This window comes from Neofelis nebulosa, chromosome 12, assembly GCF_028018385.1.
Source record: "Neofelis nebulosa isolate mNeoNeb1 chromosome 12, mNeoNeb1.pri, whole genome shotgun sequence".
NCBI lineage: Eukaryota > Metazoa > Chordata > Mammalia > Carnivora > Felidae > Neofelis > Neofelis nebulosa.
The window spans coordinates 4,031,953-4,055,079 of NC_080793.1; the positions used below are offsets into that span (position 1 = coordinate 4,031,953).

The 23,127-nt window shown below is 62.5% G+C and overlaps 1 protein-coding gene and 1 long non-coding RNA gene across 7 annotated transcripts in view; one reads left to right on the forward strand and one right to left on the reverse strand.

Annotated features, from left to right (window-relative positions):
- The first annotated feature begins 1,619 nt into the window (after positions 1 to 1,619).
- The window catches only part of RALGDS (ral guanine nucleotide dissociation stimulator), a 32,595-nt gene continuing 11,087 nt past the window's right edge, over positions 1,620 to 23,127 (forward strand). Inside the window, exons 1-5 of one of the 5 annotated variants that reach the window (XM_058693666.1) lie at positions 1,620 to 1,941; positions 19,902 to 20,012; positions 21,446 to 21,639; positions 22,091 to 22,189; positions 23,051 to 23,109. In XM_058693666.1, coding sequence (XP_058549649.1) covers positions 1,831 to 1,941; positions 19,902 to 20,012; positions 21,446 to 21,639; positions 22,091 to 22,189; positions 23,051 to 23,109 — 574 coding nt within the window. In that variant the 5' untranslated portion in view covers positions 1,620 to 1,830. Of the gene's footprint in view, positions 1,942 to 3,077; positions 3,255 to 9,359; positions 9,590 to 19,901; positions 20,013 to 21,445; positions 21,640 to 22,090; positions 22,190 to 23,050; positions 23,110 to 23,127 lie in introns of those variants that run through there. The other 4 variants (XM_058693664.1, XM_058693662.1, XM_058693663.1 and 1 more) reach the window with 4 other exon arrangements.
- Positions 5,852 to 10,807, reverse strand: LOC131491140 (uncharacterized). 2 transcript variants are annotated; one of them, XR_009251328.1, is made up of 3 exons: positions 10,516 to 10,807; positions 7,359 to 7,504; positions 5,852 to 6,610 (listed from the first exon to the last, which is right to left on the reverse strand). It is a non-coding gene; the product is annotated as an uncharacterized LOC131491140 (long non-coding RNA). The 2 variants fall into 2 exon arrangements; XR_009251329.1 differs by lacking the exon at positions 10,516 to 10,807 and adding an exon at positions 8,711 to 8,744.

Genomic DNA, 23,127 nt, shown 5'->3' on the forward strand with positions numbered 1-23,127 from the left:
GCGCCTCTGCTCTCCCCCCTCCCGGGTGGGAGGAGGGGTGGATGCGCCCTGCCCCTCCCCTCCCCTGCCCCGCCTTCCCGGGGCTCCCGTTTTTTTCTTGCCTGCAGCTGGTCTCCCCAGCCTGGGCCTTCCCGGTGAGCCCTGTCCTGGCGGCCTGGCTCCAAAGGCAGTAGCCCAAGATGTCCGGGGGGCTCGCTGGAGAAGATCACGGGGACCCTTGTGTGACACTGAGGAACTACGGAAGGGAGACGTGGTGCCTTGCAAGGGGCCTGGTACCTGGGAAGGGCTCGGTAAATGCTCCTGGAATCAGAGGCATTAACACACAGATGCACCTAAGGGGCAGCCTGTACCCCCGTGGTTCCCACCACCCACCCCCACTTCCTCCAAGGGCCTCTTGAAGCTCTCCCCCGCCCCCAAACACGTTCGCCCAGTCGGAAGCACTTTCCCTTCCACTGACTCCTTCCACAGCACCGGGATGAGGAGGCCAGGTCTCGGGAAAGGCACTCCCCACCCCCTCAGTTCAGCTAAGGCCCCCAAAGGCTCAGGAGAGCTCGCCAGGATGCATGGGGGACAGCCAGGCCGCATCAGGCAACGCCCGAGGTCCCACAGCCAGGCAGCACGGGGGGCTGAGCGGCCGAGGTTCTGAACAGCCTGCGCACCCCTGGGCTGTCTGCCCCCTGGAGCTCTACTGACTCCCGGGGGCCTGGCGCCTCCACCCGCGCTCCGGGACTCTTTGCTGCTTGTAGACAGCAGACGTTCCTGGGTCACCCACTGGGATCCAGTTCCGGGGCCCATGCTAGCACCGGACAGACCCCAGATTGCCATTTGGAGCTGGCCCTCAGAGATGGGAGCCAGGCAACAGCACCCGCCAACATCCCTTGGGTGTTTATTACGAGCCCGGCACGGGAGCAGGCTTACGACTGTGGGAGAGGATCAGAATGCACATACCTTGGGTGCCGGCCACCAGCAGGCCCCTGCTGAGGTCTTGCCAAATCCTCAGATGAGGAAACTGAGGCAGTAAGTGACGCTAAGTCACTGGCCCAGGGTCTCAGCGCTGGCTGATCGTCACCTGTGCTGTTTCTCAAAGGTCACGGTGGGCACGAGGTTGGCACGGGAGGCAGGTTCCACCTGGGACTTCCAGCTCTGTTTCTCCGATGCCCGCCCAGCCCCCCACCCCTGGATGCCCACCTCCCCAGGGATTCCTATTTTTTTTTAATGTTTATTATTTTTGAGAGAGAGAGAGACAGAGCGCAAGCAGGGGAGGGGCAGAGAGAAGAGGGGAGACACAGAATCGGAAGCAGGCTCCAGGCTCTGAGCTGTCAGCATGGAGCCCGACGTGAGGCTCAAACTCACCAACCGTGAGATCATGACCCGAGCCGAAGCGGGACACGTTGACGACTGAGCCACCCAGGCGGCCCAACGGATTCCTAACTTGTGCTCACAGGGATTCTTTTGCGCCTGAAAGAAATTTTCCTCTGGAGCCTAGCAATGAGAATTCGAGGCCAAGAGGTGCAAGGGGGGCAGGGGTTGGGAGGGTTCAAGTGTGAAAACCTCTGTGTCTGCCCCTCCCACCCCCACATCCATGACAGATCAGGAAACTGAGGCTCAAAGGGAAGAGGAACATGCAGGTCCCACAGGGAGGCAGTGCTAGGCGGGGACAGGAACCAGGTCTCAGCCCCTGGGCTTCGAGCAGCCTGCTCAGCCAGGTCCCCTGCGCCCCACAAAACCACCGGAAGAGGATGTGAAACTCAGGCAGAGTGAGTGCTGGTGTGGCTCTGTGTCAGGGCAGCATACTGGGCCCCCGCCACCCCAGCACAGCCAAGGGACCCGATGTGCGTGCAGACCGGCTCCAGAGCCCCTGCGCCGCCCTCTCTGCTCCCAGCCCCTGTCAGCCCCCTTGCAGCCAGGGGCAGGACGTCCATCCGGCCAGGGGCCTGCAGGGTAAGGAAGCAGCCCCGCCTCTCAACCTCTCTCTTTGCCCTGGGACCTCTGGGTTTGGGGATCTGGGCTCTGAGCACTGATGGAAGGAGCATCTGTGGACTCTGCAGAGCTTCAGACAGACACAAGTCCTGAATTCTCCCTGTGAGATTTCGGGCAAGCCCCTGCTCCCCCCGGGCCTCGGTTTTCCCATTCGTCAAATGGGTGTATTGGACTCGTTCAGTGCTTTCCGATGTCTGGTTTGCAGCAAAATGAGAAAAGTGGGCACAGGGTTGTGCGCTTTTCTTAAAGCCAAATGCACTCGTTTAACAACTGCCCTCTTTTCTGATGGTGTCTCCTAGTTATTTTTGGTGGCATCTTTTTTGGAACGATGGTATTTTTTTTTTTTCTCTACGCTACTTGGCAAAGTAAATACTTGTCAACCCTCGGTTCGTCTTGCAGTTTAAAATGAAGTCTTGTAGGGAGCGCCTGGGTGGTTCAGTTGGTTGAGCGACTGACTTCGGTTCAGGTCATGATCTCGTGGTTCCTGAGTTCGAGCCCCGGCGCGTCGGGCTCTGTGCTGACAGCTTGGAGCCTGTTTCGGATTCTGTCTCCCTCTCTCTCTGCCCCCACCCCGCTCACGCTGTCTCTCTTTTTCTCTCTCAAAAATAAATAAACATTAAAGTGAAGTCTTGTATCTGGGGCCACAGCCTAGGAGCTTGAGGGCAGGGTGCAGGGAAGCTTCAGGAATGAGGCGGTGGCTTTGAGTAAGTGAGGATGTCCTGTGCTCCCTCCAACGCCGCCTGGCCAGGCTCACACCTGCCTGGTGGCCCCGCTGGCTGAGCCCTGTTTTGATCTCGGTGACTTATACCTGCCACTGTTGTAACTCTGGGGAATGGGGATAGGGCCTTGGGGTGGTTTTTGGAGGGGACGGCGGGGCCCAGCCAGGAGGGGCCGATCTGGCTGGAGCTGCTCACACAGCCTTGGCTGGCCCACGGCCTGGGACAAGCGGGAATTCCTGGCCCTGCCCATCATGGGAGCAGGTATGACAGCCACGCAGGTGACACCAGGCCTAGGCACTCGGGTGCTGGACTCCACCGGGGCAGCCAGGCATCCAGGCAGACTGGCAGAGGGCCTCCTTGGGAGCCCAGCCCCTGCCTGGCTCCCGTGCCGCCATGGCCCGGGAAGCCAGGCCCGCTGCGCCCAGGGTGCGGAAGGGCTGGGTGTTCTTTGCCTGTGTCTCTGTGGTGACTGCCAGGCGCTGGGCCATCGCCCGCCGCGCCACGCTCCGAAGCCCCGCATCTTGGCCAGCATCTGTGCCAGCACCGGCCACCGAGGTGAGTCTCCAGGGCAACCGGGGCCGCTGCCGGGAGGCCGGGTGGGTCACGGCCAGGGCCCGCCGCCCCTCCCTCAGAACTGGTTGAAGGAGTCTGGTCGGAAGCCAGCGGGCGTCGCCATCCGTGTCTGAGAGGAGGGGGCGCACTCGGCGGTGGCCGTGTGCGCCCCCCCCCCCCCCCCCCCCCCCGGGCTGGCCTGTCCCCGCCCCCTGCCTGGGCGGCCGCTGCCGGGGAGCTGTGGCGTCCAGCGTCTCCTGTTCCTGTCGTGCTTCTCAGATTACCAAGGGCTCCTGGGCATTGTTTTATCATCCGCTCTCCTGAGAGCCCGGTGGTGGCGTTATTCTTATCACCCCATCCTACTGATGGAGAAACTGAGGCCGGGAAGGTGCAGAGCAGGGACGAGCACAACTCTAGGCTCCAGATCTCAAGAGAGAGTCTCCCAGACCTACGGGGCTCCCCCTCGGCCATGTGTGCGCGGGCTCTGCGAAGGTCAGGACCCGGCCTCCGACTCCGTTTCCTTTCCCAGGGCTCCCCTCTCCGTGATTCTGTGTGTTTCGGCCTCCCCTGCGGTCTCTGTGTGCATTTCCATCTATTTGTGTCTCTTTCTGCCTCTTCCTCCTTCCTCCCTTCACCTCCAGCCGTCGCAGGGTGGCTGCGTGGCCTTCAGAAGTGTCAGGGGTCGGTGACCCCTGGGGTGGTGGGCCCCAAACTCTCCAGGAGTGGGGGACCGTTGTCAGAGTGGCCCCTGGCTCCCACCGGTGTGGGTGCTGTTTATCAGGGTGAGCTGGCTGCCCTGTGCTCCTCTGAGCGACCCCCCCTCCCCCCCGACACCCTGGGAGTCAGTGTCAGGGGAGGTGAGAGCCCACTTCCTGGGGAGGCTGGTGAGGCCCCACAGCAAACTCCAGGCTGGTCTGGAACCCTCGGCCTGCCCCTCCTGGGCCATTTCCGTGGCTCCAGGCGATGATGTATTTTGTTCTAGTTGCCCTGGGACAGTAACGCCCTGTGAGGTCAGAGATTGGGGGTGACAGTGATATCACACCCCTCCGCCCAGGATGGTCTCCGGGAGGTTTGGATGCTTCATTTTCCGCCTCCTGACCAAGCCGGAGCTCGGCCTCCAGCCTGTGGGAAACCCCCTCCCCCTGAGGACGAGAAGGAGGCCCCTGGAGGTTCCCAGGAACCCAGTGACGGAGGAGGTGGGGCTAAGCCTACGCTCTTAGCCCAGGTGCATCACCTCCTGCCAAGGTGCGTCACCTCCTGCCAAGGTGCGTGCTCACCCGCCCACAGAGGGCCGACCTGGGAGCCAGGCAGGCCAGGAATGGTGGCGTGGATGTCGGGAAATGACCCAGGAGCCTGGCCAGGCTACACCCTCTTCGTGTCCTCCTCAGGCTCTAAATATAGACCGCAAAACACAGGTGGTCACCTGCTCAGAAAGAGGTGAAAGGTCTTTTTCCACTGAGGGCCGGCCCAAGTCTGGGTACCTGGCTGCTATTTCTCACTAGGCCACCAGCGCCCTCTGTGGCCTTGACTGAGCCCACGTTGGAGGCGGTGACGGGCAAGGCCTGCGTGGCCGCCTGGACGTGGCCTGGAGCCCAGTTCTCGCGCCGAGACCTCCCCAGAGCAGCAGTTGGGCCCCAACCCCGTTCCCAGAGACCCTGTGCAAAGGCAGGGCCGGGTCTCAATTTGAACGACCACCGGAGCAGCACTGATGAATCCCCTTCCGTGTACAGGGAGGGCAAGGGGTGGGCAGCGGGTAGGAAGCAGGGCCAGGCGGCCGGCAGGGGATGGCTTGAGGCGCCGGGGACCGTAGTGGTCCTGTGTGAGCCTGGCTTGCCCCGAGGGCAGCGGGGGCACTTTTGAAGGGTCCAGACCAGCGGGAAGGAAAAAGTGCCCCAGAGATTTGGCCTCTGGACCCCTCTCCCTTCAACTGGGGGCGGCTGGCTGTCCAGGGGTTCTCCAAGCCAGGGAGCGATGGAAGGCCCGGTGGGGTCTGTGGCAAACCTACAAGCACAGGGCCTGCCCAAAGGGGGCAGCTGCCCGCCAGCCCCCACCCAGCCTCCGGTTGCCCAGGAACACAGACCCCATGCGGCCAGATTGTCTGAAGTTACGGGAGAAGCCAGAACTGCGGATTTTCATATGAAATCACCTGACCTTTTACTGTTGGCTCAAAAATGTAAAAATACTTCGCAAGCCAAACAAAACACACGTGTGGGCCGATGTGGCCTGCCTCCAGCCCCTGACTGCCAGTTCTCTGCCTGTCTTGTAAGCTTCCTCTGCGGGGAGCATCCTGGCAGTGGAAAGGTCTGAACAGCATACGGTTGTTCTCGGAGCTGCTTGTGACCCCCGGGGAAGGGCAGGTGCACTCCCCAGGGAAAGGTTGGGAAGCCGGGACTGCAGGAGGTGGGGTGAGCTGTGAGCGGGATGAAAGGAGGGCCCCGATTCTAACCACCACCACCACCACCCCCCCCCCCCCCCCCCCCGCTTTCTACAGTGCTCTGTTTCTCCCAGCAGACCGTCCAAGGGCAGGGGTTATAACCTTGGTCTTTACCCACCCAAGGTCACTGGGCTGCCATGAGCCCCATGTGCGCAGTGTGACTTGGTTTCCCAGCCGCCCACTGCCGTGGCCCCCAAAGTGAGGCCCCCAGCCTCTTTTGATGTTAAGGACGCTGGGAGCGCCTGTGGGCCTGGGGCGAGTGATAGATAAACATGGAAGACGGCGGGGCTGGCCATGTGTCACTGCCATGACCTGGGGTCTGAAGACTGTTGCCCTCCCTTGATGGCTGCTGAGAGCCTAGGCGCATGCATTGAGGGTGAGTCTCAAACTCTGTCCTTTTTCTTTTTAACTTTTACGATGGCAGATTCCAAACAGACACAAAAATGGAGAAAGTGCATAAACGCATCCCCAGCTCTAACTCCAGTGCGGGGACTCTCTTGTTTCCGCTCACCACCCCCGTGTCCTACCGTCCCCCTCAGCGGACAAGGCTTGTGCAAGTCCCGGGCACGTCGTTCTATCCGTAAAAATCCCAGTGTGTTACTCTAATAGCAACTGCAATACCGTGATCGCACCCAGGAAATGATACGGAATATCATCAAGTATCCAACAGGGTTCACATAATCTCAGTGGTCCCTTAGGTTTTGTTTTGGTTTTTTTTTATAATAGTTGCCCTACTAAACAAAACCCACATGTTGCATTTGGTGATGTCTCTTACTTTTCTTTTAATCTGTGGTTTTCCCGTTACTTTTTCCCCCTGAAATGCATTTGTTGAAGAAACTGGGTGGTTTGTCCCGTCGAGATTCCCACAGTCTGGAGTTTGTGGATTGCATCCTCAAGGGTTGTGTTTAACGTGGTCCCCTGTCCCCTGTAATTCCCCAAAACGGTAGTTACACACACAAGCCTGGTTGGATGAGTGTTTAGTTTTTGCCAGGAACACTTTGTGGATGGCTCTGTTCTTCTATCAGGCAGCACCTCCCCGCTTTGGGGCTGCCCCTGCCCTGGTAAGGTCCCCGCTTTGGGGCAGGATTAGGAAGGGAGGCGCGTTGGGGCTCAGGAGAGGGTCTTGCATGCGGGAGGGGCGCCGTGACTCGCGGCCCCCGTCACTGACCGTGTGGGGCAGGCAGAGTCTCTGGCCCGTTTGACTCGGGGGCACCAAGCACCTCTGTGAGGTGCTTCACCTGTGCTGTCTCATTAGTTATGCCCCCTTTGCAGGGGAGAAAACTGCATTGGAGGGGAGGTGATTTGCCCACAGGTAAAGGAGTCACTTAGGAAGAGAAAAGTGGAGCTGGGCTTCAAACCCAGGTTATTTCAGCGTCTGAACCTGCCCTCTGTGCTACACCAGCACCCTGGGAGCTAAGGTGTGTGTGCACGTGTCTGTGTTCACACTCATGTGCGTGCAGCTGGAGCAGTGGGCAGGTTGGCCAGGACCCCCGAGGGGAGGCCCAAAGTGGGGGTGAACAAGGCAGGGAACGGGACTTTGTAAAAACAGACAGAGGTGAACCAGAGAGATTGGTCGAGTGAAGCGCACCCCCCCCCCCGCCCCGCCCTCCAGCCGTGCTGGGGGCAGGTGGTATCGGGATGGAATCCCCCCCCCCCTCACCTCTCCAACCTACCTGGGCCCCAACCCCAGCACCTGGACCTTCAAGGTTGGAGACGTGCTGGGAGCAGGTGGAGTCCCCCCACCCCCTTGAGTCACTTGGCCTGCACGGGCCCCTTTCCAGCTGTAAAATGGGCTTGAGCTCGCTTTCCAGGCCTCTCCCTGGGAGAAGGAGATAAAGAGAGCAGAGAGATAAGTGAGGGCAGGCTCCTGCTGGATTAGCCCGGAATTCCCAGCAGCGCCTCGAGAGCGTGGCCCCAGGGGAAGGAGTGGGAAGAGGAGTTGCTAGTCAGAGGGCAGGGGCCAGTGAGCAGGTCACCCTTCTGTTGCTCTTTGAGGCCCTCCTTCCTCTAAATGCGCACCACCCACCTCTCTCGCCCTCCCTGGTGGCAGAGCCCAGAAGCTTCCTAAACAGCCTCCTAGGGATCTCCACCCCAAACTGAATCTACCCATCTTGCTTTATTTTTAACGTAAAAAAATTTTTAAATTTATTTAGAGAGAGCGCGCGCGCATGAGCGGGGGAGGGGCAAGGGGGGCGGAGAGACTCTAGCAGACTGCTCAATCAGTGCACAGAGCCCGATGTGGGGCTCCAACTCACGAAACCGTGAGATCAGAACCTGGGCTGAAAGTAAGAGTCGGGCACTTAACCGAATGAGTCACCCAGGAGCCCCTAGGTTTTTTAAAATGTATGTTTGTTGGTTTGTTTGTTTATTTCTGAGAGAGGGAGACAGAGAATCCCAAGCAGGCTTCATGCTGTCAGCACAGAGCCAGATGCGGGTCTCAAACCCACGAGCCATGAGATCATGACCTGAGCTGAAATAGAGAGTCGGATGCCTAACCGACTCAGCCACCCAAGTGCCCTAGTTCAGCACAGCTGTAATCGACGTTTCCATAAACAAGCTTGTATTGACAGAGACCCACGTCCCTCCCCCTGATTGCTTCCTTCGGGTGAATTCCTACTAGTGCATCATTGAATCAAAGGGCATGAGCATTTTTTTTTTTTTTTAATACCCTTCATAGAAACTGCCGGATGGCTTTCTACCAGTCCTGGTCGAGGCCTTGCTTCAGGGCTGGACGGTGTTCAAGCTGCCGTGTGGGTGGGGCCATGCCGGGGGCCCCACTATCCATGGATAGCTGAGGCTTGGCACACAGTGGGTACACACGACACGCTTACGGAATGTGCAGTCTGGCCTTCCCTCTCCTCTTACAAACAGAGAAAGCGAGGCCCGGCGATGGGAGACCGGTTCTGGGGAGGTCGGTAGCATTGCCCGGGCTGACAGGTGATAGTGCAGCAAAGGCCCCCGCAAGGACAGGGCTTGTCCCCACACACCACACACACACACACAGCACTGAGGACTTTACGCGCACGGCTGTACCGAAGGCACAGTTACCATTCCTGTACACAGTTACCTGTGTACAGTTACCATTGCACAGTTACCTGTGCACAGTTACCATTCCTAACACAGTTACCTGAGTTCCAGGACTCAGGAGCACAGAGCCAGGCGCAGGCAGCGGCTGAGGGCTGTGCATGACTTCCCCGCTGCGATCCTTCCCGAAGCAGAAACAGGCTCAGAGAGGTTTAGCAATTTGTCCGAGGCCACAGAGCTAGGCTTAACTGGAATTCGTGGGAGGCAGGTCTGACACCAGGGCCTCTGGACCACGTCTCAACGCCCACACAACGCTGGCACTGCACCAGCGCACGCACCCACGCAGGGCGCCTCACCGCGGGCCCACGGCACGCACAGCACGTGCACTCCGGGCCACGCTTAGGGTAGTCTCGCGAGGACGCGCGCGCGCGCACACACACACACACACACACACACACACACACACACACGCCCCCGGCATCGCCGGCCCCGCCCCCCCCGCGCCGCCGGCCCCGCCCCGAGGCCCCGCCCCCGGCCTGACCTCCGCGGGGCCGGGCCGCCGGCGCAGAGCGCAGGCTGCGCCGAGCCGCGCGGGCCGCCGCCGCCGCCGCCGCCGCCGCGCGCCGGGCCGGCCCCGCGCCCGCGCCGCCCCGGGTCTCGCGGCCCGGCCGGCCGGCCGCGCGCCCGCGAGCCGTTCATGGTGCAGCGCATGTGGGCCGAGGCGGCCGGGCCTGCGGGCGGCGCCGAGCCGCTGTTTCCGGGCTCCCGGCGGAGTCGCAGCGTGTGGGACGCGGTGCGCCTGGAGGTGGGCGGCCCCGACAGCTGCCCGGTGGTGCTGCACAGCTTCACGCAGCTCGACCCGGACCTGCCGCGCCTGGAGGTGGGTGAGCGGGCCGGGGAGGGGCCTTCCGCACAAAACCCGGGGCGGCGAGGGGGGCGTGGGGGCTGCCGCACAAAAGGTCCAACGCTTTGGGGGCCAGAGCCGAGACTTCGTGGTTCCCCCCTCCCCCCACCGCCACCGTCTGTCCCGGGACCTGGCCCCACCGAGCTTCTAGGTGTGCCAGTCCCGCGCCCCCTGCAGCCCAGGTAGATTTGTTCCCGCGCGCTGTCACTGTTTACGTCTGTGAACTTCTGACAGCAGGGGCTGGGCCTGCACCGGCGGTTAGGCTCGGTGGGGCAGGAGGTGAACTAGTGGTTGGGATGACGGAGTCCTCCCAGGCAGTTGGGACCACAAGGGCCTTCCAGACAACACCCCTTGGGGGCAGACAGGGATCCGATGTTCAGAGCTGCCCCGAGAAGCAGGGTGGAGGGCAGACAGGCAGGCCTCCCACCTGTGCCTCTAGGTGTCCAGGCAGGGAGGTTGGGAGAAGGGCCTTTCAGGCCGAAGGGGTGACTCGTTTCTGGTTGACGAGAAAATATGCCGACACCCTGAATTCATAAGGATTTAGGAGGGCCCAGAGAAGGGGCATGTGCCTGCCACAAAGGGGGCTGGGGATACCTAGGTGAGGGCTGGGTTCCTCGTTTCCGGTGTGCTCTGGGCAGTGAGGCTCAGTGGCTCATGGCGTCTCCACCTCCCACCTGACTGTGCACCTGACTCTGCAGCAGGGTCCGGCAGAATCCAGGGATGGGCCCCCTTGCCCCGTTCTGCCTGAGCGTGGGGCCTGGACAGAGGCTGTCCCTGGGTCCCGGGGCTCAGGGCACATCTAGGCCAAGCCAGAGCCTTAAGAGTGAAGTGTGAGCCCCCGGCTGGTTAGAGCCCCTCCCCCTTGGTGCCCCCTCCCTTTCCATCATCTAGGGCCCCAGTACCTTGTAATTGCTGGAGATTGCCAGCCTGGATCTCGTGCCTCTGCATCCCCAGTGCCTAGACGGGGCCTAGAGAGGTATTTGCCCGAGGATAAAGCATGTCTCCGTGCCCCGCATGGGGGAAAGATGGAGCGGGGAGCTCGCTGAGGGGACTGTGGGTCTGCGAGACTCCTCCTGAGCTTGGCGGATGGCGGGGCCAGGCGAGTCCTCCAACCCTCATCCACCCACAGCTCCAGTCTTTGGCGGCTGGAGCAGCCCCCCAGGGAGGGTGGGGGTGGGAGGCCTGACACCAGCCCAGTGCTCATCTGACTTTCATTATGTCTGGCAGTGGCTCCGGCTTTGTGTGCTGGGAGGGTCCGGCGGGCGTGCGCGCGCACAGGGGCCGGGCAGGTTCCTGGCCTGGGTGGGGCGGGCCTTTGTGGCTTCTATGCCTCCCTCCCTGTCCATCTGCATCCTGGAGGGTCGAGGAACCGAGGGAGAGGCAGATCTGAGCCCTTACCCCTGCCCAGGGGTCTGCCTTCCCTCCATCTCCCTGCTTCCCCTCCCCCTTTCTGTCTCCCTCTTTAGCTGCTACTCTCCCTCACCCGGCCTCAGCGCTGAGATCCAGGCCATGGCCGCTGTTTAGAAATCAAAGGGGAAGCTTCTGGCTGGGGCAGGAAAACCAGGGTCCTGGCAGAAGAGGAGGCCACTGCCGGAAACCAAACACAATGACCATTTACCATGGGCCGAAGGGAGGGGGGCCAGGGAAGTCCCTGTCCCTCCTGCCAACACAGTGACCCCCCCCACACACACCATCCTGGGGCTGGTTTCCTGGTCTCTGTAGCGAGCCAGAGCTGAAGCGGCCCTGCTCGTGGCCCTGTCCTGTCTGGAAACCACCAGGCAGTTTCTGCTTGCCCCCTCCCAACCCCCCCCAACCCCCATTTCCCCACCACGCCTCCACCCAGGCCCTCCCTCTCTGGGCTGCCAGATGTCCTTGCACATCTGGGCATCCACTCGTCATCGTGATCGAGAAAGCCAAGTCACTGCTGACCCAGCTTGGCCTGAGGAGTTCTGTGCTTTCTGGAGGTCACCTGGCCCATGCCCTCGTCTCTGGGCAGGCCACTACATTGGCCAGGCAGGGAGGAGTTCTCAGGATGCAGCATGTACTGGCTGCAGGCACCACCCCTCTCTCCAGCTGGCTTTGACCAACCCTGCAGAGTAATAGCCAGCCCCACTTTATAGCAGATAAAGGGAGGCAGAGAAAGGAGGTCCCCGATTCTCACGTACACCCAGCCGAGGACGCACAGCCAGGATTTGAATATGGGCTGTTGTTTATTGGGGGCCCGCTGTATTTGAGAGCCCACCGCAAGGATCAGAGAAGGATAGGGCAGAGCTCACTGCCGAGGCAATTATAAGTTCATGGGGAGGGCAGTGGAGCTGTCAGGGGAACAGAACCACGTCCAGGCAGCTCAGAAGCCCCTGGGCAAGTGAGGGGTAGCAATGCTTCTAGACCAGAGAAGGCAAAAGTCCTTTGGGCCAGAGGACACTGGGGAGGGCTTTTAGGAAGGAGCGAGCCCACAGCTGGACCCCAAAGGTTTAAAGTCATAGCTCATATGAGCCAGCCAGCGCTTTGTGGGAGGCCCTGGGCTAAGTAACACACAGGCAGCGTTTCTCTTTGCTGCCAGGATCATCGATTGCCCATTTCACAGATGAAACAACTGAGGCCCTAGAAGTTAGACTGCACAAACGCCCCAAGTTAGTGAGTGGCAGAGATGGGATTCTGACCCACACCATGTGACGGTAAGGCCTGAGCACACTCTGGATGGAACGGAATGAGGAGGGCTTCTCTGTTCTTCTGGTAGAAATAAATAGGAGAGTCTCCCCACCCCCAGTCTCCTGCCTCCTTCCCGGTTGTCTGGTCTCCTGATCAGCTTTGTGCAGCTCTTCAGTTTCACCCCCAGGGCTCATTTGCCTTTGACACCGGAGGCCCTAGAGGCATAGCCTTGGGTGGGAGGGAGTCTCTATCTGCACACTGCAATCTTTGAGGAGGGCTCCTTAGCTAACTCGGAGGGAGCAGGCTCCAGGCTGCAGGCCAAATCAAGTTCAGGAGGGGACTGACTGCCACCTGCTGGGCCCCCATGAACCCCAGGAGAGGAGGAAGGGGGGCCGCAGGCTGGCTGGTACCGGGTCGTCGTGCCTTCTGCCAAGCTGCCTCCCTGGGACAGCCGAGGTGAGACTGCTCACAGGCGGGGCTCCGGTCCGTCCTCAACCTAGAAGTCGGACGTGTGTTTCTAGGCCCAGCCTTCACGGCTGCTAGAAGGGGTTGGAGTAATCCCACGCTGGCCCCAGGCAGTCGAGGACTGGCTCCCGGGGCTGCTGACCGGCCACCCGGATAGCTCCCATGGCTCAGTACCATGCTGTGGCCACCCTGTCCCGGGCTCGGGCTTCTGGCCTCCCGGGCTCCGAGACGCCGTGTTCCTGGACACACAGCTCCAGCGAAGCGACTCCCCACTCTGCTTCTCAGGGGATGGGAGTAGAAATCTGCAGCCTCGGGCAGGAGAAGCAGAACTTTGAGCTGTCCCGGGCCTGCATCCCCTGGCTGGGAGCGAGCAGATGAATGGCTGGGAGACTGCTTGGTGAGCGGGGCCGGGACATAAGGCTCAAGGGCCCGCGTTTGGGGAGCTCTCGGGCGTGGGTGTTGCCTCGGCATTTCCCTCTCCGCCCTGGGGAACTGTTGGTTGGCCAGTCACACCTGGAGGCAGAATGTCCTTTTGAACCGGGGGACAGCGTTGTGCGTGCTGGTCCAGAGCTGGGTCTCTAGGGAAGAGAGCTGTGGGGCAGTGCCAGCTTGACCCCTCGAAGCCCTAGACCTGCTCCCCATCCCTGAGCCTTGGTTGCCCATCTGGAAAATGGACCTGATACCGGTTCCTCTCCTAGGGTTCAGGTGGAGACTGCGAGAGGCGGCCTGGTAAGCAGTCTCCACGGTGCCCGATGCAGTGTCAGAGCCAGGCAGGTCATGCCTGCCACGGTCGTGTGGTCTGACAAGGTGCCAGGGGAGTGCCCGGGCCCTGGACTGGGCCGCACGGCTGTCTGATGCAGCTGGCGTGGTGCTTCTCAGGCCTGGGTCCTGGAGCTGACCTCAGGGCCCCGCGGCAGGAGCCCCAACCAACCACCCGCTCCGTGGAAAGGTGTGGGTGCCGGGCCCCGCCATCCCCGACGGGCTGCGCCCTCTAAAGAAGGCCTTCCCCTCTCTGGACTCTGCTCTGAGGCTGTGATTGCAGCAGCCACAGTGGATCAGGCTGGCGGCCAGGCCCGGCCAGGAGGGTCATAGGCCAAGGTTGAAATCCCTGCCCCGGCCGGCCGCCGCGTCCTGGCTGCTGACCTGAGTGAGTTCCCTGCCCAGCTCTTCCCTCACGTGTCAGGTGAGGCGTTGCGGGGTCTAAACGTGAGGAGTGTGTGCAAAGGCCGGCACCCAGCAAGTGCCCGCAGACATTGGGCGCTGTGGTTGGTGGTGTTGCTCTTGGACTGGACCTTCAGCCGGCCCTGCCCTGCACCCCCTTCGGGACCAGGCCACCCTCCTCCTGAGCTGTCACCAGTTACACTCCCTCAAAGGCCTGGTCTGTGGTGGCCTGCTGACCTGACAATCAGGAGCTGGCCCCGGATGGACAGAAGGATGGGTGGGCAGGGCCAGCCTGGGGGCGCCCTCACCCCTCCCCGCTCAAGGCACATTTCCTCCTCCTAAAAAATTTTTTTATTGTTTTTTATTTATTTTCAAGAGAGAGGGAGACAGAGCATGAGTAGGGGAGGGGCAGAGAGAGAGACGGAAACGCAGAATCCGAAGCAGGCTCCAGGCTCTGAGCTCTCAGCACAGAGCCCGACGCAGGGCTCAAACCCACGAACCGGGAGATCATGACCTAAGCCGAAGTCCGATGCTTAACCGACTGAGCGCCACCCAGGCGCCCCAAACTTCCTCCTCTTTAAATGCTGATGAGTAACTTGGACTCAGGCTGATGGCAAGGGTTCTTGGGGACAGCCTCTTTGGGGGCTCCACGAGGCTGGTCCCCAAACTCCAGCTTCTGGGGTCCCCAAGCTCCCCGGTTGCCCTGGCAACAAGGCACCTTGCATGGTTCCCAGCAAAGGTCCCCTTGCCTCTACGGCTGCAGTGGGGGGGGTGGGGGGGGGGGCGGGAGTGTGGCTCGCCCCTGTCCAGGGCTGACCTCTTGTCCCCCACTCGGTCCTGTCTGTGCCCTCAGACTCAGGGTGCAGGACACCCACCCAGAGCTTGAAGGCAGGGCCCTGCCGCACACAGCGGCCTTTTTCTTCTCCCCCAGTTTTTAGAGCTTATGGTCTAAGAGATGAACCAGGACTTGGACTTGAGAAGTCCGTTTCTTTTCAGCCCAGATCCTCAGTTTCCACTCTGAATGGGTGTGGGGTGCCGCGTTTAAACTGTCCCAGGAGCCTCGGATCCCAGGAGGGCTGATCAGGCCCTCTGATCTGTCTCCCGCTGTGGTTCCTGCATTTGAGCAAAACGCAAAAAGTCCGAAGGCTGCAGGGCTGGCTCGGGCAGTTTTAGGACACCTGCCCTCTCCGTACTGGCTCTCCTCCAGGTTTCCCTAGGTGCCCTCAGGGTTTTCCCGCTAAATGTCTGTCGGCAGCTCCTGGGGGCTCTGGTTGTTGGGTACTGCCCAGTAGCAACAGCGCCCTGTCCCCCTTTCCTGGGCACCACCTGTCCCCCCTTTCCTGGGCGCCACCTGTCCCCCCTTCCTGGGTGCCACCTGCCCCCCTTTCCTGGGCACCACCTGTCCCCCCTTCCTTGGCGCCACCTGTCCCCCCTTCCTGGGCGCCACCTGTCCCCCTTCCTGGGCGCCACCTGTCCCCCTTCCTGGGCGCCACCTGTCCCCGCTTTCCTGGGAGCCACCTGTCCCGCTTTCCTGGGAGCCACCTGTCCCCCCTTCCTGGGCGCCACCTGTCCCCGCTTCCTGGGCGCCACCTGTCCCGCTTTCCTGGGAGCCACCTGTCCCGCTTTCCTGGGAGCCACCTGTCCCCCCTTCCTGGGTGCCACCTGTCCCCGCTTCCTGGGCGCCACCTGTCCCCCCTTCCTGGGCGCCACCTGTCCCCACTTCCGGGGCGCCACCTGTCCCCCCCTTCCTGGGCGCCACCTGTCCCCGCTTCCTGGGCGCCACCTGTCCCCCCTTCCTGGGCGCCACCTGTCCCCGCTTCCTGGGCGCCACCTGTCCCGCTTTCCTGGGAGCCACCTGTCCCCCCTTCCTGGGTGCCACCTGTCCCCGCTTCCTGGGCGCCACCTGTCCCCCCTTCCTGGGCGCCACCTGTCCCTGCTTCCTGGGCGCCACCTGTCCCGCTTTCCTGGGAGCCACCTGTCCCGCTTTCCTGGGAGCCACCTGTCCCCCCCTTCCTGGGTGCCACCTGTCCCCGCTTCCTGGGCGCCACCTGTCCCGCTTCCTGGGCGCCACCTGTCCCCACTTCCGGGGCGCCACCTGTCCCCCCCTTCCTGGGCGCCACCTGTCCCCGCTTCCTGGGCGCCACCTGTCCCCCCTTCCTGGGCGCCACCTGTCCCCTCTTCCTGGGCGCCACCTGTCCCGCTTTCCTGGGAGCCACCTGTCCCGCTTTCCTGGGAGCCACCTGTCCCCCCTTCCTGGGTGCCACCTGTCCCCGCTTCCTGGGCGCCACCTGTCCCCCCTTCCTGGACGCCACCTGTCCCCGCTTCCGGGGCGCCACCTGTCCCCCCCTTCCGGGGCGCCACCTGTCCCCCCCCTTCCTGGGCGCCACCTGTCCCCCCCTTCCGGGGCGCCACCTGTCCCCGCTTCCTGGGCGCCACCTGTCTTCTCTTCCGGGGTGCCACCTGTCCCCGCTTCCGGGGCGCCACCTGTCCCCCTTCCTGGGCACCACCTGTCCCCCCTTCCTGGGCGCCACCTGTCCCCGCTTCCTGGACGCCACCTGTCCCCCCTTCCTGGGCGCCACCTGTCCCCGCTTCCAGGGCGCCACCTGTCCCCGCTTCCGGAGCGCCACCTGTCCCCCTTCCTGGGTGCCACCTGTCCCTGCTTCTGGGGAGCTTTCACGGGCCAGGCGCCGAGCTGGGCATGCTGCGTGCATTTTCTTAACACTCACTCTTGCCCTGTAGGGAGCTGCTGCTCTTTTTCCCATTTCACAGATGAGCTCACTGAGGCCAGGGCCAGAGAGGCTCAGCAGAGCTGGAAGTCAGAGCCTTTCACGAGAGGCAGTGCCCTGGGGTCTGGTGGATGCCTCCTGTGCCCAGGGCTGCAGGGTGCTGGTCAGCGTCCAGTGAGGGCCTGGGGTAACCTCTGTGAGTCAGTGGCCCTGGGCAGTGGCCACCACCCTGCCTGAGTGTGACCGGGTCTCCATGTGTAGCCTGAAGAGAAGACAGGAGGACACTGTGGTACAAGCTCGGGCCCTTCTTTGTCCGCCCCAACCCTCAACCAGGTCTCTTGGGAGGATCCAGTCCGAGGTGGAGGCCCCTGTGGGTCTGGAGGCCCCTTATGGCCCCTCATTGTGGCTTCCACGGGAAATGTATACCCAAGGAGGGCAGAGGGGCGATTGGAATGAAGGTGCCGTGATGTCTCCAGGTGTGTGGGCCCCGGCCGCCTTGTGGGACAGATGGCAGGGCTGGGGAAAGACCAGTAGGTCCCCTCAGGTCCATCCCAAAGGAGGTGGGGCGGGCGACCCCGTTTTTCTCCTTTGAGCGAATGGGGCCTGGCCTGCAGTCAGCTGGGGACAGGCATCCTGCTGGCCTGTCACCCTAAGAAGGCTGATCAGGTGACACACGACCAGATGCCACCCAGGCCATTTCTCCTTGTCCCTGGGGCTCTGAGCTGTACTCAGAGGGACAGCAGAGGGTGAGGCACAGAGGTGCCATGCTTCCAGCCTCCGCTTACTGGGGCCTGGGGGTACCCTCCCCCCTCCCCCCACTTGAGCCAAGCCGTGGAAGGTCAGACAGTGTGTGGGGCATGGCTGCCAACTGGGTCTCGGGGACCTGGGGACACTGGCCCCCCAAGGACACAGCCATCCCTGTGGCATTCTTTTCCCTACAGAAGCCTCCCCTCAGGACATCTGCTGTTTGCTGGGCGGCTCCCATTCTCCCCCAGGATCCCCCCAGCCCCTCGCCACAGACCTGCCCTCTCGGGCTGCCTGCTCCCGGGCCCGCATGCTGTGCACACTGCCAACAGGGTGGCCCAGGGTCACCCACAGGTGCCAGGGCCCTGCCTTTCCTGCCCTAGAGGGTCGGGGGCGGGGGGCAGATGCCACGCTTGGCTGCTTTCCTTCTCTGTCCCTGCAAAGGAGTAGGAGCCGGAAACAAATGCCCCCCCCACCCCGTCTGCCAGTTTCTGCCCAGGCTCCGGGGCAGTTTGCCTGAGAACCTGGTCGTCTGTCTCTTGGTAGATGGTTTCAATGGCGCCTGCACTCAGCATTGCTCTGAGCGTCTGGTTTTGTGTCTGTGGCGGCTGCTGCGTGAAGGGGCCGGAGCAGCTCCGCGTCTGTGTGACAGGGTAGCAACTCCCTGTCTGTCCCTCTCGGTGTCAGCCCTGCCCCCCACCCCCCACTGGCTTCAGAAGGGGGCCCCAGGGGGTGGGGGAGGGGCTCAGGAACCATGTGACACGCAGGCCAGCTGCTCTGCCAGCCAGGCGGGTGGCTGAGTGCAGGGCCTGCTCTCTGGCCCTGCAGGAAGGTTGGGGGGGGGGGGGGGGGGCGACTGCCTGGCCGAGGCCCCTGCCAGGGCCGGCCTTGACAGAGCCCCGCTGGGAGCCAGGTGCTATGTGGAGTTCAAGTGCAGTGCCCTCTGGCGGGTGGGTCCTGCATGGGGACCTCCAAATCGCTGCCACCAACCTGGGTGTTTTGGACACGGACTGGTTCCCAGCTGGGCCAAGTGTGGCTCAGAAACCCTGGAGAAGGGCAGGTGCTTCCACTCGAGCCTCGGCCTTTGCAGGAAGCATTCTGACCCCTGAGAACGTGCCTGGGTGGTGGGTCCCCAGTCCAGCAGGGGGACAGCTGGTCCCTGAAGCCTGTCTTCTCTGAGGCCTCTTCCAGGCAGGGAAAGGGAAAGTGAGCCTATGGCTCAGCTTTTCTGCCTCAGGAATCTCCCTTCCTCAGTGGAAAGGCCGGACCTCCACGTGTCCTGGCTATTTGACGGGCGTGGGCGTGGGAGGTGCCGCTCGGGGTTGGGGTGACCTCCGCCTGTGGTTCCCCCTGGCTTCCCAGAAGTCGGCTGGCTCTCTCTCTGGAGAGAATGTGATCGCAGTGGCTTCCCCGTTGGCGTGGTGCCCAGTGTGGGAGGGCGGCCACAGGCCAAAGGAAGTGGTCTTCCCGAAGGCAGCCCCCCAGGGCAGGAGGCGAGAGGCCCAGGCGCCCCATCGCTGCCCCCAGAGGCACAGTGGGGACCAGCTTAGGCCAAGGGCTTCGGGGAGGGCACTTTCGCCTGGGTCTTCTGTAAGCTGCAGCCCACCTCGGGTCAGGGCAGTGACCCACACTCCCAGCTGCGGGTGAGGACCGGCAGTGTGGCTCTCTGCCAGCTGGCACCTCCCAGCTCCTCCCTTAACTCTCAGAGGTCCCCTTCCCACTGCGGGCTCGCCCTTCCCTGGACAGGGGCAGGTGGGAGACGGGGCTGTGAGGCCCGGGCTGATGCGACTAAGTGGCCTTAGCCAGGGCTTGATGGTCACGGCCCCCCAGACCAGCCTGTTCCATGGAAGGGGTGGCTGCCCCCTAAAACCAGGGCATTTCCTCTCTGGTCCTGGTCCAGGGAGCAGCCAGATGATCCCCCTTTCTACAGCCCTGTGATTTTGAGTCCCGTGAAAGCCCAGTCCTCTGCCCAGATGCCTGCACCGTCATCATTTTCACCCCGTCCCCATGCACGTGATGACGGACAGGGAAGGGGAACTCCTCTGTTACCCAAGAAAGCACCCGGGCTTGAATGAGCAGAAAGGGAAGGAAGTGGCGTCGGATGTGGCCTTCGGGGATGCCCAGCACCTGCCCCAGACCCGTGATGCTGACTCCGGGGCTGGGTCCGTAGGAGCTGCTGGGTCAGCCGAGGGGTTGAGGGGGGGGGGGGGCATGATGATGAGCTGGGGAGACATGACGAGGGCCTGGGGCCCCAGACCGTGGGGGAGGCACCTTCCGGGTGGCACGAGCAGGTGGCTGGGGGTTTGGGAGCCTGGGGACTTGTCTCGCTCGTACCCAGCTTGTGGCTGGTGGAGTGGGAAGGGGGCGAGGCTGGGGGTGGTGTCCACCTGCCCCGATACTACTCCTGAGAGCCCTCGAGCCGTCGGCCCATTTAGTCCTGGCCTGGGGATCTGTGTGGACACCGGGCCTCAGCTGCAGACCGGAGGTTCATGAGGCAGCCCCTGACACCCCCGCCTGGTGGCCGGGCACTGTCTCCACAGAGCTGCACGCAGGAGATCGGCGAGGAGCTGGTCAACGGGGTCATCCATTCCATCTCCCTGCGGAAAGTGCAGGCACACCACGGCGCCAACAAGGGCCAACGCTGGCTCGGGGTGAGTGTGGGCACGGGGGCCTCCACCGCCGGGACCCTGCAGAGGCACGGGGGCCAGACGTGTTGGGTCTGGGCAACTCTGTTGGGTTCCCTCCCAGGGCCTTCCTGCCTGAGGGCCCCACAGCCCCCCCTCCCAGAGGATCATGGGCCTTCGTGCCCCCCCCCACCACTGTCCGGTCCTGGGCTCGGCCGGGAGCATCCCTCTGCACGTATTTGATGAATGTGAAAAAAGACACTCTTTGGTAAAACATTTATATTTAAAAAAAATATTTTTAATGTTTATTTATGAGAGAGAGAGAGAGAGAGAGAGCGCACACGCACTTGTGCGGGGGGGAGGGGCAGAGAGAGAAGGAGACAGAGAATCGGAAGCAGGCTCCAGGCTCTGAGCTTGTCAGCACAGAGCCCGATGCGGGGCTCGAACCCACAAACCGTGAGATCATGACCTGAGTCAAAGTCGGATGCTCAACTGACAGAGCCACCCAGGCGCCCCCCCAAAAAGACCCTTTTCGAAAAACACGACAAAGGCACTTCCCTGCTTTTTTTACTTCACGTTAGGCTGCAAGTGATTTTGTACGTTGCCCCAGTTTTTCTCGTTTTAATTCCTACCCCCGGTTGTGTCAGGGGCCGTGAGCCCGCCCTTGCAGACCCTCAAGCCCTTCCGCATCACCTCGCTTAGAAGGGCTAGTTGACCCAAAAGGGGCGGAGGCTGAGGCTACTATATAACTTGCGGTCTCCTGGGGCACAGCCCTGTGACCCCTCCAGGTCAGAGGTAGGGCCGGACTCAGCAGCACAACATTCCAAAGGGGACGCCTGGTCGTCATGGTGATTCACCCTTTCATGCTCTAGGACCTGGTCTTGATTCCTTCCCACAGCTTTCCCCGGGGCTGCACTGAACATGCCGTATCTCTTCTCACCCCAGAATAAGCCTCTGTGTTCTTGTCTCTAGAATGGGCAGGTTTTGCCAGGGCTCACGGGAGTGATGCTCCTAATACAAGGAGGGGCGGTCGTTTTAAGTTCCCCTAACAGAATGGCCGGAAAGTGTTGGGTTAGTATTTTTTAGCCCTCCCCATCTCCAATTCCACTTTTTTTCCCAATGCTTTATTTTATTTTTGAGAGAGAGAGAGAGAGAGAGAGAGGGGCAGAGTGCGAACGGCAGTGGGGGGCATTGGGCAGAAAGAGGGAGACAGAATCGGAAGCAGGCTCCAGGCTCTGAGCTGTCAGCACGGAGCCCGACGCGGGGCTCGAACCCGCGGACCGCGAGACCGTGACCTGAGCCGAAGTCGGCCGCCCAACCGACTGAGCCACCCAGGCGCCCCTTCCGATTCCACTTCTTAAGCTGAGAACCTTTTTCTGCTGGGGGCACGCATGTCTGCGCCCTTGCCACATGTCACTGGGCTCTTGGGAGTTCCTCTGAGCCCCTGTGTCCCCCCCCAGTGTGAAAATGAGTCAGCCCTGAACCTGTATGAGACCTGCAAGGTGCGGACGGTGAAGGCCGGCACGCTGGAGAAGCTGGTGGAGCACCTGGTGCCCGCCTTCCAGGGCAGCGACCTCTCCTACGTCACCATCTTCCTGTGCACGTACCGAGCCTTCACCACCACCCAGCAGGTGCTGGACCTGCTGTTCAAAAGGTGAGCGCGGCCCCCGCGCAGCACAGCGGCTCCCCGCCCCCTCCTGGCACCTTTTTGAGCCTCAGGTGTCTCGTGGGAACCCTGGGTGCCAGGAGGACCACCCCACATGGGGTCGTGTCCCGCTGTTGGGACAGGTCCCCCCACCCGGTGCCCGGCCCGTGGAGGGGGTTGCCTGGGGCTGCCGTGCTTCCTCTCTGCCTCCGGCCTGGGTGTCCCGTGCCTGGGGCGAAGCTGCTCTCGCCCTCGATTCCATACGGGGGACCCATCCTGGGGGTGGCCAGGGAGGGGTCCCCGACCCCCTCGGATGTCTGTAAGGTGCTGGCTGGGCTTCGTTCACTCAACAAGTGGGCACGGAGCCCCTTCTAGACGTTTCGCATACCCCAGACCAGACTCTACCCTCCTGGGCTTCCATTCTCGTCCAGAAGTCAGCCAGTAACCCTAGACATCATAGCAGGTACGGTAGATGTGATGCCCTCACGGCCTCCTCTAGATACGGATGCATCCTTCCTTATTCTGACGAGGACGGCGGACCCCAGGACCAACTGAAAAAGTGAGCTGATGGGAGGACCCCCGTCTCCAAGGTGGGGGACATCGGGGGCGGGGGCGCTGGGCAGAGCCGTGGCTCCCACACGAGCTGTGATTCCTGCTGGAGGGCCGAGGGGTGGGGGCCTCTCCTGCAGGAGGAAAGGAGTCAGACAGCCGTGGCTGGGGTCCTGGGCCCTGGGGAGCAGAAGAGAGGCCGGGGGCTGAGGTTGGCCCCTGAGAGAGTGGGTCCCCCCCACAGCCCACCCCAGCCCTTCCTGCCTGGCTCCGACCCGGGGTCCCAGGACGGAGGTGTGGGGGCCACCTGCTCACCCATCGACCTCACACGTCAGTCCCCTGAGTCCAGCTGCCTGGACTGAGAATAGTGTTCCTGAGAATAGTGTCTGTGGGGAGAGGAGAACCCCAGGCGCCTCGAAGGCAGTACGGCAGCCATGGGTGCAGGAGCTGGGGACGAGGGGCCATGAGAGCCCACGCAGGCTGGGCGGGAGGACGGGGCCTGTTCTCTCCTCCTCACACACTTACGCAGCACCTACTGTGTGCGGCCTGGGCAGGGACAGGGCAGACACGGCAGCCCTCCGCCGTCCTGGAGTTTACGCCGTAGCCAGGAGGCCCCCGGACAGACAGAGGGGAGGGGCAGGCCTCCCTGAGGAAGGCAGGGGTGCCCACACCGTCGATGGAGGGCTCCCTCCCGTGGGGACGGCCAGGCCCCCACCTCCTGACCGGACCTGCCCCTGCCTGGACGGCCAGTGGCGGTGGCGGGGGGGGGGTTGCTCAGGTGGGCCTGGCCTCTGGATGGAGGACCCGCAGGGGGCCGTGCGGAAGGAAAGGCCGGGCCGCTGACTCTGCTGCCTGCCCCCCCTCCCTCCAGTGCCATCTCCTCCATTCTGGGCACCTGGCTGGACCAGTACTCGGAGGACTTCTGTCAGCCCCCAGACTTCTCCCCTG